General features: G+C 36.7%; 1 protein-coding gene across 4 annotated transcripts in view; it reads right to left on the bottom strand.

Moving 5' to 3' along the window:
* The window catches only part of ATF6 (activating transcription factor 6), a 212420-nt gene that overhangs the window by 159339 nt on the left and 33841 nt on the right, over positions 1-19240 (bottom strand). For all 4 annotated transcript variants that reach the window (XM_082614999.1, XM_082615000.1, XM_082614997.1 and 1 more), the window contains exons 8-9: positions 7363-7548; positions 6346-6437 (exon numbers count right to left, since the gene is read on the bottom strand). In XM_082614999.1, the coding sequence (XP_082471125.1) occupies positions 6346-6437; positions 7363-7548 (278 nt within the window). The remainder of the gene's footprint in view (positions 1-6345; positions 6438-7362; positions 7549-19240) is intronic.

The following is a 19240-nucleotide window of genomic DNA, read 5'->3' as shown; positions in this document are numbered from 1 at the left end:
TTCCCTGCTGCCTAGAGTTACTATTTTTATAGACCACCCAGAGTAGGCCAGTTCTTTGAATCCTGTGCCAAAAATAGCTAGATGCCTTCTTTACCATCCACACAATATCAATAAGGTCAGAAAAATTAACCCTTTTAAGTCTACTTAGTTTATTTTCTTTTTCTGTGTGATGACTATTCAGTAACCCCAAACTCTCCAAACTAGTCAGTTTTGCTACACATTACTTTGACAAAACTCTTTTACTTTAGATGTAAGATGTATTTACATTTCATCACCAAGTGCCTTCAGGAAATGTTTCTTAAGGCATACCTATATTTGGCAAATGTGTGTTATATATTTTCTCACTTGGACCCATACCAGTAAGGCACAAAAGTTCAATTCTACATTGAACATCTGAAACAACATTAACAACACTACTATGGTAATGTGATCTCTTCTGAAAGAGTTTAGGTTCCTAAATTTAAAATGCTTTCGAAATCTCTGATTAAAATGTCTATTTGTCTGGCCAGACTTAATTTTGTAGTACCTGAGAAAAGCTGAGTTAGAACTCACAATCTATTATTTAAAAGCCTATGCAGTTTCTGCACCAATTAAAACATAATGCTTGCTTTATAGATATTCAAGGCCACGGATGTGGAAGTTGTTCACTAAGTATCTTCCAGGTGGTACTAATAAGGTTCAACTGGGGATTTCCAGCTCCTCTGGCAGATTCCCAGGTCCGAGAAGATCACTGGTTTTGCAGTGAAAAGACTGCAAACAATGAGGTCAATTAAGAAATGCTTCTGAATAATATACATGATGCAACATCTCCATTCCCAACATTTGGTTCAGGGGTAGATTTCAGTCTTTCAAACACTGTTGCTCTCTGAGCTTTGATATTTCACTGTGCCAAATTTTCTCCAGAAGAAATTGTTCCTGCTTTTTATGAGTTTCATAGCCAGTTTCTTTCCTATTTCCTTCTTGGTATCTGGAGATACTCCAACTTGTTAAGACATTCTGATATTTCTTCATTCCTTCTAGCTCTTCTCTTTGTTGCTTTTCTTCAATCTAAGCCTTTTAACATGTTTTCAAAATGTGAACAGTTCCTAATATTCCCACTACTTCTTGGCTTTCTGTTCCTAAAGCCTTCACACAGAGACAGACACAGATTTCCTTAGGTTGTTGCTCAGTATTTTCAAGTATTTAAACTTTCTCCCATTCTTAATTCTCCTTTTTGTACTGTCCATTTAATTTTTTTAAACAAAAACCTTTATTAATAAATTGAGACCATTATCTCCTCCATCCATAATGGATCAATCTACTTGCTCATGGAAATAAGACCCAACCCATGATACACCCATCACCTCAGCATCAGTGAAGATCATTAATTCATTAAAAATTTTTTGTTCCTGTCTTATTTTTCAAATCTCTGTTGACTTATAAGGGCTTTCACAGCAAGACGTCCCCAATACCATCCTCACTTCCTGCAGCATAATTCCATTATCTTTATTCGTTCAGCAAATGCTACCCCATAAAGCCTCTGTGACTACCATCATCAGAGTCACTGATGTTCCTTCAACAATATGCCCCTATTGGGAATTCCCTGACGGTACAGTGGATAAGACTCTGCGTTCCCAATGCAGTGGGTCTGGGTTCGATCCCTGGCCAGGGAACTAGATGCCACATGCATACCACAACTAAGAGTTCACATGCCACAACGAAGGAGCCCACGTGCCACAACTAAGGAGGCTGCGGCTGCAACTACGGAGCCCGCCTGCTGCAACTAAGGAGCCCACCTGCTGCAACTAAGACCCGGTGCAACCAAATAAATAAATATTTTTAAATATATATATACTAAAAAAAAGAATATGCCCCTACCTTTATACAACATCTGCATAATTGTTTTTCATACTACATTTGTTTACATATGTGCTTCTCTTACTAGACTTTTATTCATGTTTGCATTCCTGGTTCCTTGCTCAGTACCTGGCAAACAATAGTCCTCTAAAAATATTTGCTGTATGTCTGACTGAATAAATAATGAGTACCTCGTATAGTCTAGATAAGAAACAAGGAACTAAAAGCACACAGCTTTTGAGAAATAGCAAATAAACACACATAACTGTGTATCTCCTCTGGGATGAACATTGTCTTGTCTCTACAGGACAAAATTAAAGAACTAGACAACATGATCTAAGACCTTATACCTGTGACAAAATATGCATAAGAAACAGTAACAGCACAAAGCACAACTTCAACAAGTGGAAGAAAATGTAACAAATTGATAACTGGTGAGAAGCAGTTGCATAAAGCAATATCAAGAATGTCAGTGGGGAGAGACTAAAACACATAAGTTGAAAGACAGAAGGAAGTTCTTTCAGTTTAGGAATGGTGTACATAAACGTACAAAAATAGGAATTAGTAAATATATGCAGAGTATGGCAAGCAGGTTACTTGTCAATAAACACTAGATACATATTTAATACATGCAAGTAGGTTTATAGCAATTCATACCAAAAGAGAAGATTTTTTGGTCAAGATTACAAGTAATCCTTTTAAAAGAGAAATACAACTAGCTAAAGACTTATCAAAAAATAACTTACTACTAATGGGGGGTGGGGGTAGGAGGGAACATATTCATTCATACCACAAATATTTATTGAGAGACCACTATGTGCCAGGCACTGTTCTAAGCACTGTAAAACAAAAAGAGATGAAACAAAAAAAGAGATGAAAATCTCTGCAAGGAAATAAAGAAAATAAATAAGTAAATTATATAGTATACTAGAAGACAAGAGGTACTATGGATAAAAGTAAAAGAAAAAAGAGAATAGGAAGTGTGGTGGCAGGAGCAGGGGTGGCAATTTAGAGAAGGCAGTCCAGGACAGTCTCATTGAGGTGGCATTTGAGCTAACACTTGAAGGAAGGCCACTGGAGGAAGAGCATTCCAGGCAGTAGGAATAATAAATGTGAAGAAACTGAAGCAGGAACATCATTAGTTTGTTTGAGGAAGAGCAAGGAGGCCAGTGTGTCTGCAAAAATGTTAAGATAATATTTTTGATCCAGAAGATAGGTAAATATTAAAAAACGCTTACAATATCCATGTTAGGAAAGGTGTAGAGAAATGGATCTTCCTTTCACTTGCTGGTGGGAGTGTAAACTGGGACAGTCTTTTTGAAAGGCAATTTGGCAGAATCTATTACAATTTCAGATATTCATGCCTTCTAACTCCAGTCTACTTACTCTCTCTCTCTCCACACACACAAATACAGACTCCATGTATGTAAACAATACCGTGTGTGTGTGTGTGTATGGAAATAATTTAAATACCCATTAATAGGAAAATGGTTAAATTAATTATGGCAGCAGTTCTCAAAGTGTAGAGCCCTGGGGTTCCAGGTAGTCCAAAGAGCATTCAAAAGGAGAAGGAAAAGTAGCAGCCTCTGTAATGATAAAAGAATCTTCAGGGTATAACTACTAATGGTCACTTTTAAAAACTGGTATTTAAATATAAGATAATAATTGAAACCTGTGGCTCTGTTATCCTCAATGGCTGTGGCAAAAGTCACAGAGGAAAGTCAGTGGAAAAAGTCATTATATAAAAGAGACTTTGAAAGGAAGAAATGAGTGTAGCTGGAGAAGTTCTAACAAATGGCCTACACCCATGAAGCCCCCTCTGGTACTGAGAGTCCCAGTATAAAACGCTTCATTTTGAGAGCTGTTGATGACTCTATATTCACTCCACAGTAGTCTGATTAACTTTAGTCAAGGAATTTAATTATATTCAAGTTCCTAAGTCAGGACGACAAAGTTTTGATTAGCATGCCTCTTTTCTCCTTTATTAATCAAGAGATAGATCTTCATGAATAAAGAAGTCCCAGTCCTCAAATACAAAAATTAAAATGACAAAATAATTTTAATATGAAAAATATGGGTAAAATGTCAAGAGTAAATAATGAATAAAGTAGTAAAATAATTTTTTAATAATTCAAAGGCTTACTCCAGGTATCTCTTCAGCATATTCTATGTAACTTGTCTAATATAGTGTGAACTTTCAAAAATAAGTCAACTCAGAATTATGCCTTCTTTTCACTGAGTTGCTTTAGTGAACTAATTAAAAAGTAGATAGGTCTCTGGGGCTCCATGATGAGGTATCAAATGGGAATTGGTATCTGGGGAATTGTGCTAACACCAAACAATAACAAAAGTCCAATACGAGATCTATATTTTATTTTTTAGAAACCAACTACATAGGAATAAAATGGGAGTGACCTAGTTTGGCCATCAAACATATGAAAAAGGGGGTTCATTATAGTCTTTTTCTCTAATTTCTCTGTTTGAAAATCTTCATAATAAAGTTTTATTAATAAAAAAGAGATTTTTCAACTTATAACTTTCAGTTCTCAACTAATTTTAATATAGATTTCACTCCTATCCCTAACAAATCTGCTTTCCAAGATTACTACTGACCTGCTAATTACCACATTCAATGTCCCTGTCTCAGCTTTCTGCCTCTCTCAAGCCCTCAGCATGTGATATCACTGCTCAAGCCCCTCTTGAAACTCTTTTCATCCTTAGCTTCAGAAAACTATTCTCTTCTCATTCTGACCCTAACTCTATTCACTCTAAGTTCCTTTTCCTGAGTCAATCTACTGCTCATGCTGATTCCCCCAGATTCTTATTACTCTTCTTCCTCTATTTTTCTCCTTGGATAATCTCAGCTATTCCACTAACATCTCTGTTTGTCTGTCTATCTACCTAGCTATCATGATAATTCCCAATATCTAGTCACTATCTCAAATTTCCCATACTACTAATAAAAAACCATTGTTTTCCATCATAAAACTATTCATCTTTCTACGTTGGCTACCTCATATTACAGCATCACCATTCAGTCTTCCAAGATAGAAATTTTGGAATTATGTTTAATTTCTCTCTTTTCTTCCTCATGTTCCACATTGTATTCGTCACTAAATCCCACAAAAGTCTATCTCAGAGATGTACCCTGAGATAGTCTATCCTTTCCATCACCATAGGCTAAGTTCAGGCTCTCATCTATTACCTTAAATACACCAACAGCCTCCTAATGCTGTCTCTGCCAATAGTTTCTCCTCCATCCAATCCATTCTCAATACCACCCTCAGAGTCATCTTCCTAAGATACAAAACTGATTATGTTACCCTCTGCCTAAAACCTCAGGAATGCCTGGTTTATAGTAGCACTGTATACAGCAGCATACAAGGCCCTTCATTATCTGGCCCCCACTTACACTGCTAGCCATATTTCCTCATGCACACTCCCACATATATAAAAATGCACTGCATTTTTCATTTTTTGTCCTGAAAATGTCAGGCCATTTCATAATTGTGCCTTTTATCATGCTGCTCCCTCTGCCTGGCAGCCTTTCCCGTACTTTCCACCTGGCAGACTGTCATCACACTTTAAGATTCAGCTTCCTCTATGGGATGTCCCTTACCATTCTGTCATTCAACAAAAAAATGTTTTGAGCATCTATCAATATGACATGAACGTTCTCCTCAAGGAATACATATTCTCATTTATATTCTTTTAGTACTTTGTTCATACTGATGATATGACATTCATCACATTATCCTGTAGTCATCCTTTTACATGTCTCTCCTCCAGCTGGATCACGAGATCTTTAAAGGCACGGCCCCTGTCTAACTACTCTTGACTCCCCAACACCTAGGATGCTGATTTTGTTCATGTGTTGAGTGTGCCATGGTTAGTGGGAGTCTGAAAAAGATGATTTCTAAGATCCCTTTGAATTCTAGTGTTCTATGACTCCAACACAAAAGCAGCATTTCTTAGTTGTGATTTAGCTGAAAACCTGAACCAAGTTCACCTAGATGCTTAAAATATTTATACTGATTCACATTCCAAATCTACTAAAGAAGAAACTGAGAATTATTGCTCTACCTATTTATTTTATAGCTAGGGAGGAAGCCACCCAAGTGCCTTATAATCTCTGATACTCAAGTATCATAGTACTGAGGTAGGTAATGTTATTCTTATAAACACATTTTAAAAGTAAGTAACTGAGGCATAGAGAGATTAAGTAACTTGCCTAAGACAACAAAGTTACTAAGTGGAGGAGATAGGATTTGAACTCAGGCAGTCTAATTTCAATGCCCATGATCCTAATCAGCTCATTATTCTGCTTCATCAGTGATCTGTTGAATAACTTAAGGCTTTCTTCATTAAAAAACATGAACTTTCTGCCAGACCTAGGTGAAGAACAAAACAAATCCATTTTTCCCTATCTTATGACTAAAGCTAGAATAATAAATAACAAGAATTTAAATTTTTAGCATTAGTATCCAAAATAAATATCTATACACTTACCTCATGGGTCCATAGTTCAGTATTACAAATGCCAAAACTATCATCACACAGATAGCTCTTCGCTTCGGACTGGGAACTTTAAGCCTCTGGTTCTAAAGAAAAGGACCATATTAAATACAATTGAACTACACATCAATCTCACAAAAAGCAACATCTAAGACAACTCTCCTCTTCACCAGTTATGTGAATACTTAAACAAAAAAACAAAATGCAAATGTGAGGAAATAGTACTTTTCAAAAGACTAGAGCAGAACCTTCCAGAGAGAGAAAAGGAGAGTAGCAGGAGAGAAGAAACATTGCAGCCCCGCTGTGGCAGAGGTATCCTCACCCAAAAGGAAAGAATTCAACAATTTTTTATAATTTTATGGATCCTCAAAGAATCCTAAGATATTTCTGTGGTTTGTCTCCCTGTTAAATCATTGTTTTCAGTAACATAATGGAATATTCCCATATGTTCAAGGAAAGATAGAAAGAGCAATATAAGAAGCCCCACTCAGTAGGCAGAGGCATCAATTTGGTTCAGGACAGCACTGCAGTAGGAAATCCTGAAAGCAGCAGATTTCATCAACAGAACTGAGGAGAAGATTAACCTTGCTGGGACCAGCATGGCAACAAAACAGAAAACATAACAGTGGTCATGTAGACCAAGAAGACATTAACAATTTTTTATTTTGTATTGCTTTCTTTTTTAAAAGGGAAGACCTAGTGGGACTATTTAGGAGCCTCAATGTGATTCATTTAGTCAAAAAAAAACCCAAGAGAGTGCTATGGTAATAAGTGAGGAGAAACCCAGGAAAAGAAAACAACTTCTGTATACAGCTTGTGAGGTACAATTCAAAACCTCCTCTTTCCAATACTTTATCCTTACTACAAATGTTTTGAGGTTTACTGTGCATGCCTTTTCCTAGTACTATTATTTTATGCAATTTAATTTAAAATGTAAAATTTCCAATTGATTTATCAGAAAAAAAGAACACTTTAACCCATTATCCTGGCTCTATCACCACCATCACTCACCTCTGATACAACTTCATCCAGCTGCCGCTTCAGGGATCCGTTCTCTTTCTTCAGCTTCTCATTCTCCAGAAGGGCAGCCTTTAACCTTGCCTCTAACCCTAGCATGTATTCTTTCTTCTTCTTGCGGGACTGACAAGCTGACTCTCGATTTTTTATCATACGTTGCTGTCTCCTTAGCACAGCAATCTAGGAAAAGTTACAGTGAATCAAAATATTTGGATTTTAGGATCAGATCAGTTAAGAATATACTGATTTTTACAATTATCTTTTAAACAAATTGTTCAAAACACAGGTTACTGGTTGTTTTAAAAAATATTACTCAAACTAAGTAAATTGAAATCAAATGATTAAATAAAGCCTTCTAAAACCTGTTAAATGTTTTCGTCTGGTGTTTTCTAAGGCTTATTTATTGATCTCCCAATTTTCCCTTTAGAAACACTACATATATATGTATGTATATATACATACACCTTTAATCTATATCGCAGGCCCTGAATTAATTGACTATTTTTCAGAACCATATATCCAATTACCTATAAGGCCACTTCTACTTGTAGAGTTACCATCACTTGAAATTCACTATGTGCAAACTGAACTCATTATCTCCCTCTATTTTTTTAAAATCTATTCATTTTATATCAGTGGTAAGTATCTCTCAGGATATAATGGAAGATATGACCAGTAACCTATTTTTCTTTCATTGCCTAAATTTACTCCTTCTCTCAACCTCCCACTTACTCAATATGTACTGAGGATATACTAATGACCAAGTTTCTTCCAGTGAAAGTGACTCTCAGTCATTCCTTTCTATTTCCACTGCCATTCTCCTAATGCAGGCACTCATTAATTCATCTCTAGACTACTACAATAGCCTCCTAACTACTTTAATTGGCTTCAGGCTCCTTCTGTCTACCATTTCTAAGATAACTTCCTTCCCCTAAAAACATTTTAATCTTGCTATTCCATTGCAAAAGCAAGCCAGTCATGCATTCTAGCTACCCACCTTTGCTTTCAAGATCTTCCATAATGTGACCACCCCCTACTTCTCTAACCCCACATCTATTCACACCACACCCTCCAATCTTAACATTTAAGGAAGGCTACTCCATGATCTTCATACACACCTAATTCATTCCTTTATTCATACTGTTTGTTCCAATTTGGAATGCTGTCTCCTCTACTAAGCTAATATTAAGGACCGTCCAAACTCTAACTATGATAAACCACTCGGAGTTTTTATATTGTCTGAATTTCTTATGCCCATATAATTTGGAAGATACACCTGAACACTCTAATGGTCTCAACTGTCTCAAAAATGTTGACTCTCTCTCTCTCCCCCTAGATTTTACACCCTGGAAACCAAAACTATGTAGTATGACCCACAATAGCTACCATAATCAAAACTTACTGAGCAAAATTATTTTTGTCATATTTTCTGAACTAAGGTGTGGAACCTATTTGTTTTAATTTTAATCTAATTTATTTGGGAGAGATGGTGAGGTAGCAAAAGTCCATAAAAAGCACCAAATAATATTAAATTTATTATTGTAAGAATACAGATGACTGAATTACTGAGTTCTCTGTTTTGTAAAGGACTTTAAAAAATAGACATTTTACTGTGGGTGTTTAATAACACTTACTCAGATTGGTAAATAAAATTAAATAATTTAATACTGATTTCTTTTGAAATAACAACAATTCCCACCCCATACTACATTTGCTAGAAACAGAGGTATACCAAAGCCAACCAAGCAATCAGAATCCACAAGGAAAAGAAACATTATATGAGATGTCAAGAAGAGTATTTTTTCCTTTTTTTTTTCTTTTTTAACTGAAACTTCACAAGAATGCTGACTTTATAACCATCTACCAAATTTATAAAGTTTCCCTGTGGAATAACTATCCCACTCTTCAATAATGCTAAACACACACACACACACACACGTGCACGTGCGCGCGCGCACACACACACACACAGAGGTGGCAAAGCCACGATGGATTGATTATTCATCAATTTCAAACTATTCTCTGGATAATGCCACTTTGTTCAAACTACTGTTACTCTCAGTGATCTTCATTGTTACTTAGAATGCCAGTGTCCGTAATTAATACTTAATACCAGAGTGCTTAAGTACACAGAACACTGAACACACACATAAAAGAGAAGGTTCCCAGATGGAAGAGTTTATACTAAAAGTTAGATAAAAGGTAACCTTACTTTAAAGGCTAATTAACGTATGGAATTTGGGAAGGCTTACAGATGGCACACCATTTAATAAATTTCAAACAAGGATTACGGATTTCTGTAAACAATAAAAGCACCTGCATATTATACAGCATAAAGTTTCAAAGGCTGTCAATGCACATGCCTCATACTAAAAAAAATGAAAACCACCTGTGGCCAAATATTCATTTCTTCCCACAGAAAAAGATACAATAGCTCTGAAAATGTGGTAAATACTCAATATTACCAATAAATACAAAGGATAAATACAGTAAAAATATATAAAATCCACAGGAATCACCAGAGTTCCAACTTTACATTTCAGCAAGCTATCTTCAGCTATCTAAATAATATTTAAATTATTCTGTATATTCTAGGCAAAAAAACATAATTTTCAGATTAAACACACACATACTGTTTGGTTTTTTGATGGGGAATGACATTTTATAAGAAAAAAAGGATTACACTATAATAACTGTTTTGTAAACTGATTTTTTAACATACAGTGTATCATGATCATCTTTGACATGCCATGAGAATGGCAGCACAGTATTTCAATTAGCTTGATGTTCCATAATACATTTAATTAATCTCCTCTTGTTAAAATTTTTACAGCTTTCAAGATTCTTTAAAATAAGCCTTATCATTTGATACTGTTAGAGAGTAGAAGAGCCAAGGCTAGAACTTAGGACAGTTGATTCCAAGCCCAGTGCTTGTGACACAACAGCTCCACACTGCTTTTAAATACCAAACAGGAAGTCTTGCATCACAGTATGGAACTCTAAACTCAGTGAGCTGTATGATCACTTTAATTATGTACCTGTTTGAAATTGAAGGCTTATGGAACTGCTTGAATAGAAGCTTACTCTCCTCTATAAGCAGTCTGCAAACATAAAATCAATACTCTGGCCCATTAATCAACTGACACATCTCCCTTATGGGCGTATGAGAAGATTCAACATGACTAAAATGAGTGAACAGCTAGCCAGTCACTGCTTCTGGTCATCCTGCCTTCAGACAACTCTTCCACCAAGCATTGTGCCTTGGAAAAAGAAAAAATAAAAAACTCCACGGCAGCAAAATATTCTCCCTTTAGTGACACTGCACTATAAAATATAGTGTTTCACTATCAAACAAACATTTATTTGACTGTAAGAAAGAATCTCGTAAAAGGAGAACTTTCACAAATGGACAAGTACTTTTTGAAGGCTGGATCAATTTAAGAGTCAAATTTCTAAGTCTCTTTCCATTATGTTTTTTAATTTTAACTTACTGACTGATAAACACTGTAAGATACTATGTTCTTCTTACAAATAAAATAAGGCTATTTAGATCCTTGATTCTGTGATGTTGCTAAGAAATGAGCTTCAAAGTCCTGAATGGCTATAAATTAAAGATATTAAAATAAAATATTTTACTGCTAAGAAATACATTCTAACATCACACACAAGCTCAAGAGAGATCAAGTACTGATAACATACAGGTGAATCAATCACTGGCTTACTGCACATCTGTCAGTTCTAACTCTCATTTTGCTGAATCTTTCCCTCTAAACTGACGTATGAAGCAGAAACTGTCACTGATTAACCTCTTCATCATATCAAACAAAAATTTTTTCAATTAAATAAAAAAAAGAAATAAACTTTATTTGAAATCGATTTAAAAGGCAAAGGAGTAAATTTTCTTAAATACTTCTTTTAATTTACATAATTATTATATTATTGTATATCATAGTAAATATACTTATTATAAATACATCCTAAAAAAGATGTACAGCAAAAATCAATGGCAAATTTAATTTATGGCAACCTTATTTTAAATATTCAAATAAATTAAATATTTTAATTGGATTTCTCTTAAGAATCTTAAGTACACTCCTTTTTTTCTCATAAAATTATTTAAAACAGAAAAACAAAATTTTTACTTATACTACATCTACTTTTCTCAAATCTTATGACAGAAAGCCAAAATTTTATTTTACTCTCTATTAAGTTGTGTGTGTATGTGGTATAACTAGTTCCTACTCATTAAAAGTTAAATAAAGGCTCTTCATTACTGGTAACAGGAGCCATTAAATTGGCAGAGTCAAGTAGATAATTTTCACCCCAAAGTTTTCCTTTCTCTCTCTCTCTTTTTTATTTCTGAATGAAGAATGCCTTGTGGCACGTAGTATGATTTCCAGAGTGAGAAAGGATAACAGACAAAATCCCTACTAGATTGTAGGTCCAAGCTGCCCTATCCAATCCCATCTTCTGAGTGAAAAGAACAACTGGTAAGAGAGGCAAAGACAAGAGTATCCACCAGATGCCCTCAGGAAAGCCACACTGTGGGCAGAGCCTCCTGAAGAATGCAGGAATCTTAGTCCTGTGCACAGGATCTTCAAAGATCTTCAAAGCAGTTTCCTGTGCCTTCAGTTAATGACTCCTCTGCTTCATATGTCCCTAGAAATACTTGGTGTAGCTATATAAGAGTAACAGTAATTTAGTCATTAAGTGACAACACTGGGTGCTTCCCTGGAGGTGCAGTGGTTGAGAATACGCCTGCCAATGCAGGGGACACGGGTTCAAGCCCTGGTCCGGGAAGATCCCACATGCCACGGAGCAACTAAGCCCGTGCGCCACATCTACTGAGCCTGCACTCTAGAGCCTCTGAGCCACAACTACTGAGCCCACGAGCCACTACTACTGAAGCCTGCTTGCCTACAGCCCATGCTCCACAACAAGAGAAGCCACTGCAATGAGACGCCTGTGCACTGCAATGAAGAGTAGCCCCCGCTCACCGCACTAGAGAAAGCCCATGCACAGCAACGAAGACCCAACACAGCCAAAAATAAATAAAACAAAATAAATAATTTTTTAAATGACAACACTGGAAGTCGGGAGGGTTTTTTTATGATTTTTTTTTTGATGAGGACCATTTTTTTAAACATCTTTATTGGAGTATAATTGCTTTACAATGTTGTGTTACTTTTTGCTGTATAACAAATTGAATCAGCTATATATATACATATATCCCCATATCCCCTCCCTCTTGCATCTCCCTCCCATCCTTCCTATCCCACCCCTCTAGGTGGTCACAAAGCACTGAGCTGATCTCCCTGTGCTATGCGGCTGCTTCCCACTAGCTATCTATTTTACATTTGGTAGTGTATATATGTCAGTGCTCCTCTCTCGCTTCGGATGTGGACCTTTTTTTAAAAAATATTTATTTATTTGGCTGCACCGGGTCTTAGTTGTGGCATATGGGACCTTTACTTGCGGCATGTGGAATCTAGTTTCCTAACCAGGGATTGAACCTGGGCCCCCTGCATTGGGAGCGCAGATTCTTAACTGTCGGACCACCAGGGAAGTCCCAGAAGTCAGAAGTTCTTAATTCTTGTCCCAGCACTGCAATAAATTAATTGGAAGATCTTAGAAAAATCATTTCTTCTCCCAGAGTCTATTTAAACATTAATAAAAAGAGGGAGTTAATAAGAGCTTATCTCTTGTTTCATTAGACTGTGTATGTCAAGAGAAATGTAAAATACGTTTCTTACTGTGGATTGTGGACAAAAAGTTTAAAGCCACCGCTTTAATCCTCTAAAGGTCTCATCCAATCCAGAAACAAAATGGTTCTAGCACTGATGTTAAACATGTGTGCTTAATTACCATGTAGCACAATAATGACTACTGTATCATAAAATATGGATGATATTAACTTTGCTGTTTTATTTGATACCAGATTGTTCAAATAAGGTCAATCTTCTTTATACTTTGTCTCTCAAGACGTAAAACCATCTGCTTGAATGTTTTTTTTTTAATTAAGGGAATACATTTGCAGAGGGAGAGAAAAGGGAGCAGCAAGTTTCAAGACGTAGGTAATTTGAAGCTTGCACTGCATCAGGGCTGCCTTGAAAGTAAAGCCCCATTAATGCAGCACAGAGTAATGACAACAGCACTGGACTCAGAGAAGGCCTAGGCTTGAATCCTAACTTCATTATCGCAGGTCATATGATTGAGGTGAGGATCAAATGAGTAATGGACATGAAGGTTCTCTGTAAACTATAATGTACCATACACATAAGTGTCAGTAAAAAGAAACATCCTGCAGCTATGAATAAACTGGGTGAGGAGGCAAAAGTTCTTAATTCCAACAACAATGTGCCTTACAGCTGCTCCGATAAACAGCGCAACTAAAGTAATATTGAAAATATCTGTCCTCATTCCATCTCTTATTTTTACACATTTCAAATTTTAAATATCAGACTAAAACAAAAACAAAAACAGACAAAATCTGGAAATCTCATTTAATTCCTACAAGAGCAGAAAAACAGTGCCTAAGAATAAAAATCTAATCTCCTCCAAAGATCGCTCAGACTGCTCCTTATTCTGTATTTATCAGGACTTTCATTCACCTCAAAAGGCCAACAGGAGGTTTTATGCACTTAGAAAGTGTCTGGCACATACCACTTTATCAATATTAGCCATCTAAGTAATATGGCTTGGCTGAAATATTTAACCAATTGATTCATTCAATGGTAAAATGGGAATAAAGCCTACTTTACAAGGATTCTGTGAGAATCAAATGGGACTATGCAAAAATAAATGTGAAGTACTTATCAAAACTATATTAGAGGGGCTTCCCTGGTGCCGCAGTGGTTAAGAATCCGCCTGCCAATGCAGGGGACACAGGTTCGAGCCCTGGTCCGGGAAAATCCCACATGCCGCAGAACAACTAAGCCCGTGCGCCACAACTACTGAGCCTGCGCTCTAGAGCCCGTGCTCCACAACAAGAGAAACCACTGCAACGAGAAGCCCGCGCACCACAACAAAGAGTAGCCCCCACTCGCCACAACTAGAGAAAGCCCACGCTCAGCAACAAAGACCCAACGCAGCCAAATTAATTAATTAATTAAAAAAAAACTATATTAGAAAAGAGATGAATTTCTCAAAGGTGTCAAAAAGACAAAGGCTGGGGCTTCCCTGGTGGCGCAGTGGTTGAGAGTCCGCCTGCCGATGCAGGGGACATGGGTTCGTGCCGTGGCCCGGCACATGCCACGGAGCGGCTGGGCCCGTGAGCCATGGCCGCTGAACCTGCGTGTCCGGAGCCTGTGCTCCGCAACGGGAGAGGCCACAACAGTGAGAGGCCCGCGTACCGCAAAAAAAAAAAAAAAAGACAAAGGCTGTGGAAATGTTCCAGATTAAAAGAAGCTAAAGAGACATGACATCTATATGCAATATCTGACCCTAAACTGGATCCTGTATTGGAGAGAAAAAAACTGAACTGATAAAACTGTAACACTGACATTTGAATAAAGTATTTTACAAACATAAATGTATGGGTCTGTACTGCAGATATGTAAAAGAATATCCCTATCCTGAGGAAATACACGCTGAAATACCTAGGGGTAAAGGACTATGAGGTATGTAAGTTCCTTTAAAATAGTTCAGGAAAAAATCTGAGTATGTATGTATTGATAGATGGATAGACAGACAGGCAGATAGATAACATGAACTAATAAAGCAAATGTGGTAAAATGTTAACAATAGGTGAATCCAGGTAAAGGCACATGGGTGTTCTCTTTTGTTTTTGCAACATTTTAAAATTTGAAATTATTACCATATACAAAGTCTAATACACATGTACACACACACACACACACACACACGGCTGCAGTGCACACATAACACTAAGGAGTTACAGGAAACGAAAAAAGAAACTTTCCTTCAGAACTCATAATCAAGGGGGGGTAAGAGCCACAGAAAATTTTAACCATAACAGGTTTATTCCCTGAGTACCATTTGTTAACCACCTTTAACCAGTCAAAAGTCCTCTTCTGTTAACAATTAATATTCTTTCACATATTTGTAAAGCAGTAATGTTCTGGAGAACATACACCTTCTAAGACTATATAGCTATTGATCCTTTCATTGAAATAATTTGCCACTGTCCTTTGTAAATTATCTATTCACTTATTTTGTCCATTTGATTGCTGGATTAACTTGCATTTTTCTTTTTTGCAAACACTTTATATACTAAAAATTGTTTTTAAAAGACTATGAAAGCTTGTACATGAATGCTCAAAGCAGCATTATTCATAACAGCCAAAAAGTGGAGACCATCCAAATGTCCATCAACTGATGAATGGATAATCCAAATGTGGTATATCGGAACAATGGAATCTTATTTGGCCATAAAAAGGAGTAAGATACACGTCACAACATGAATGTCCCTTGAAAAATATTATGCTAACTGAAAGATGTCATACACAACAGCTACATCATGTATAATTCCATTGACATGAAATGTCCAGAATAGGCAACTCCATACAGAGAGCAGATCAGTAAGCAGTTGCCAGGGGCTCTGGAGGTTGGGGGATGAGGAATGACTGCTAATGGGAATGGAGTTTCTTTTTAGGGTGATGAAATATTCCGGAAGTAGACAGCAGTGATAGTAGCACAACTCTGGGAATATACTAAGCAACCATTAAATAGTACATTTTAAAAGGGCAAACTCTATGGTGTATGAATGTTAGCTCAATTAAGCTATTAGAAAACCAAACAACCAAGGACTTTCATTCACCTCAAAAGGCCATTAGGAAGCTATGGACTCTCTTTCCAGACAAATGTACATGCACACATGCACACAAAGTGTTACAAATAATTATGCAAGGAATGAGTGAGGTGAAGAAAAGGGAACTTGTTTATGTAAACACTGAAACCTATCTATGGGCTCCATTAAGAAACCCTGTAACTGTCACTCTCATATGCTGAAAGTGGAAGAACAAATTACAACTGTGTAAAAGAACAGTTTACCCCTAAGGTGAAAAACTACTGACCTTCTGACTCTCCAATTCCAATTACAGGAATTTCTCCTACAGGTATACTTGCACATGAACAAAATGAAATAAGTAACAAGTTATTCAGTGGAGGAATGTTTACAAAGAAAAAACCTGCAAAACTCTTAAATGATTATGGCACCCCTGTGAAGTAAGACTACCATGCATCTATTTAAAAAATACGAAAGCTTTTTTATGTACTGATGTGGAAAAAATCTCTAAGATGTATTAAGTGAGAAAAGCAAGGTGCAGGACAGTGTTTATATTTATAGTATGTTACCATTTCCATAAAATAGGTAAATAGGTAAAAAGACAAATACTTATATATTAAAGAACTGTCTCAGGAAGAATGCATAAAAAACTAGTAACAGTGACTGCTTCTGAGCAGGGAACAAAATGGCTAGAAAGCATCTAGGGCATGGGAGGACTGTCTCCTTAAGAATGAGTCTCCAGGGACAGGTTACAGGAAGGGAAATCAGAGAAAGGAGAGAAGTATTTATTTATTGATATAAATCAGCACCCCTCTAAAAATAATTATTTATTAACCATATCAAGATGCTACACTGAAAAATACAGAATAAAGAATGTTAAAGTCGCCACAACATAAATCTAACCTAATGCAACACATCAGGGAAAAAAAGAAACCTTCTGTTCACTTCCCATTCCAAAGATACTGTAAACATAAATGAGATTACTTGCCAACGTCTTTATTCAAGATAAATTTTTAGAAGCCCCAAATCTCCATCTAAAAAGGAACTGCAAATATTTTAACAAAGCATGTTTTTCTTTTATTTGCAGAGTCCCTGGTAGCAGCAAAGCCAAAAAGTAGTCAACACAGAAGTGATTTTTTTACTAGAATGTGGATAGCTTTTCAGATCTCCAAATCTTCCTGTTGAATTTGTTCTGATGGATTCCTCTACTTTATAGCCTGAAGAAATATCATGATCTCAATGTTTCTGTTAAAGACTTTAGTTACTAAAAAGTATCTACTCATTATTTACCTTCTTAGAGCTGAGGTACCCACACAATTTAATGATATTCAGCTCACACCTTGACCCAACAGAGTATCTCTTCTTGGGTGTTACAGATAAAATAAGCAGCTTAAGTGTCAGTAAAAGTTACACTTTTTTTTTTTTTTTCTGAAATAGAACATAGGCACTCTCCATTTTCCTAAGAGTTTCTCTGCACTGCTTTGCATTGTAAACAGATTATTTTAGATTCATATTTTTCTTGGAAGATACTGCTTTAGGGGGTCCCCTGTGAGTCATGCTACTACATGTCCTCCTGGGTACAACAAGAATACAAGGCCCTGACCACTCTTTACCTAGGCCATTTCTCAGGGTTGAAACCTTGAGAGATGAGGTAACATCTCCCTCAGGACAATTAGGAGGCTTGCTTACTCCTTGCTGCAAAGGTAGTCAATTCCCAAGTTCAGCATTCCTCCACTGCAGTAAAGGAACACTGTGTGCACAGCACCCATCTGGGCCAGTATCACATTACCTCAGTGGTGACAATACTAACAATACCTGAAATCTTGAACTTAACTGTATAACACGATCTCCATAGGAAAGAAATACAAAGTTTTAATTTGGTATGTATGCTAGGGGAATCCCCTTCACACCATTCAAATATTTGAAGGACATTGGAAAGGGATCCCCCCAGCAACTACCTTCTCATGATGGCTCTAGTGACCCAGGGCAGGGACTTCCAAAGGATAGGGACTGGGGTGGAAGAGGTCAGGTCACTAAGTAAAGAATTAGACAGAGGGTCCAAAGTAATAAAGGGTTTGGAAGATGCTCAACAGAGTGAATGGGCTGAGAGGAAGACCTGGGCCTCCTGTCAGTATAGCCTGTACCCCTTCATCAGCCTCCTATCTGATGTTATTTCTAGTTCTGACCTAGTTCCTGATCATTTTCTTTCCATTTTTCCCACCAACTGATTTCTATTAAGGGGTTTTGCTCCACTTTGACCCACTATGGGACATGTAGAATAGAATTTCACCACTTTTTTTTCCTGCTCTGTTGTCCCAATCACCAGAACAATGTAGCTCCACAGCCTTAAAACCAGGGCCGTAATGTCTCATGAACTTTATGGAATTATAACGGGTAGGCGGAAGTACTAAATGCAGATTTAAACAGACTGCTGTTTCCAAGCCCTTGGTTTGATGTCTGGTCACATTCAATAGCACTTTAAAGAAAGATAAGCATGCTCTCCCATGAAGGCATCTTTGTAGTTCCAAGATTACCATTTACTAAGAAACTGCTTAAGAGAATGTCTACACTGAAATAAGAGACCATGTTCATTTTTTCCATCAGGATCACAGCCAAAAACCAACCATATTTCTTGAAAACTTAGTTGAGGTTTCCAAGAGTTAAACACAGATTTACCAGCAAAATGCAGAAAGAGTGAGATTATAATTTGAACCAGGCAAACTGTTTCATAACAGAAAATGTGGCACTTAATGTAGTTTGCAGAATATGGTATGCTAAAAACGCTACTTTATGGCAGTAGCAGGCCTCTAGAGAGTGGAACTAGCCAAACAAAAGAACAAAAAAGGTAGAAAAAAAGAAGCCATGTCAGCAATACAAAGCCACAAAAGACTGATGCACTTTTTTTTTTTTTTTTTTTGGTGCTGAATTACAACTTTTTCACCAGACCTTTGGTTTAAAAACAAAAAAAAAACTTGAAAAATTTTTCATTTTGGCCATTTTAAACCAGGAATTTATACTAACTCAAATTTATCCTAATTTAACAGGACTTGAGTCTAACAAACACATGCACTATTGAGGTCACAGAAGACTATATACATGAGCAGATCAAAGTTTTCTGCAGCTCCT

Source organism: Mesoplodon mirus (assembly GCF_964341445.2).
Source record: "Mesoplodon mirus genome assembly, chromosome: 3".
Lineage (NCBI taxonomy): Eukaryota > Metazoa > Chordata > Mammalia > Artiodactyla > Ziphiidae > Mesoplodon > Mesoplodon mirus.
Note: the sequence above shows the minus strand (reverse complement) of the source record. Positions and strands in the feature narration are given on the sequence as shown.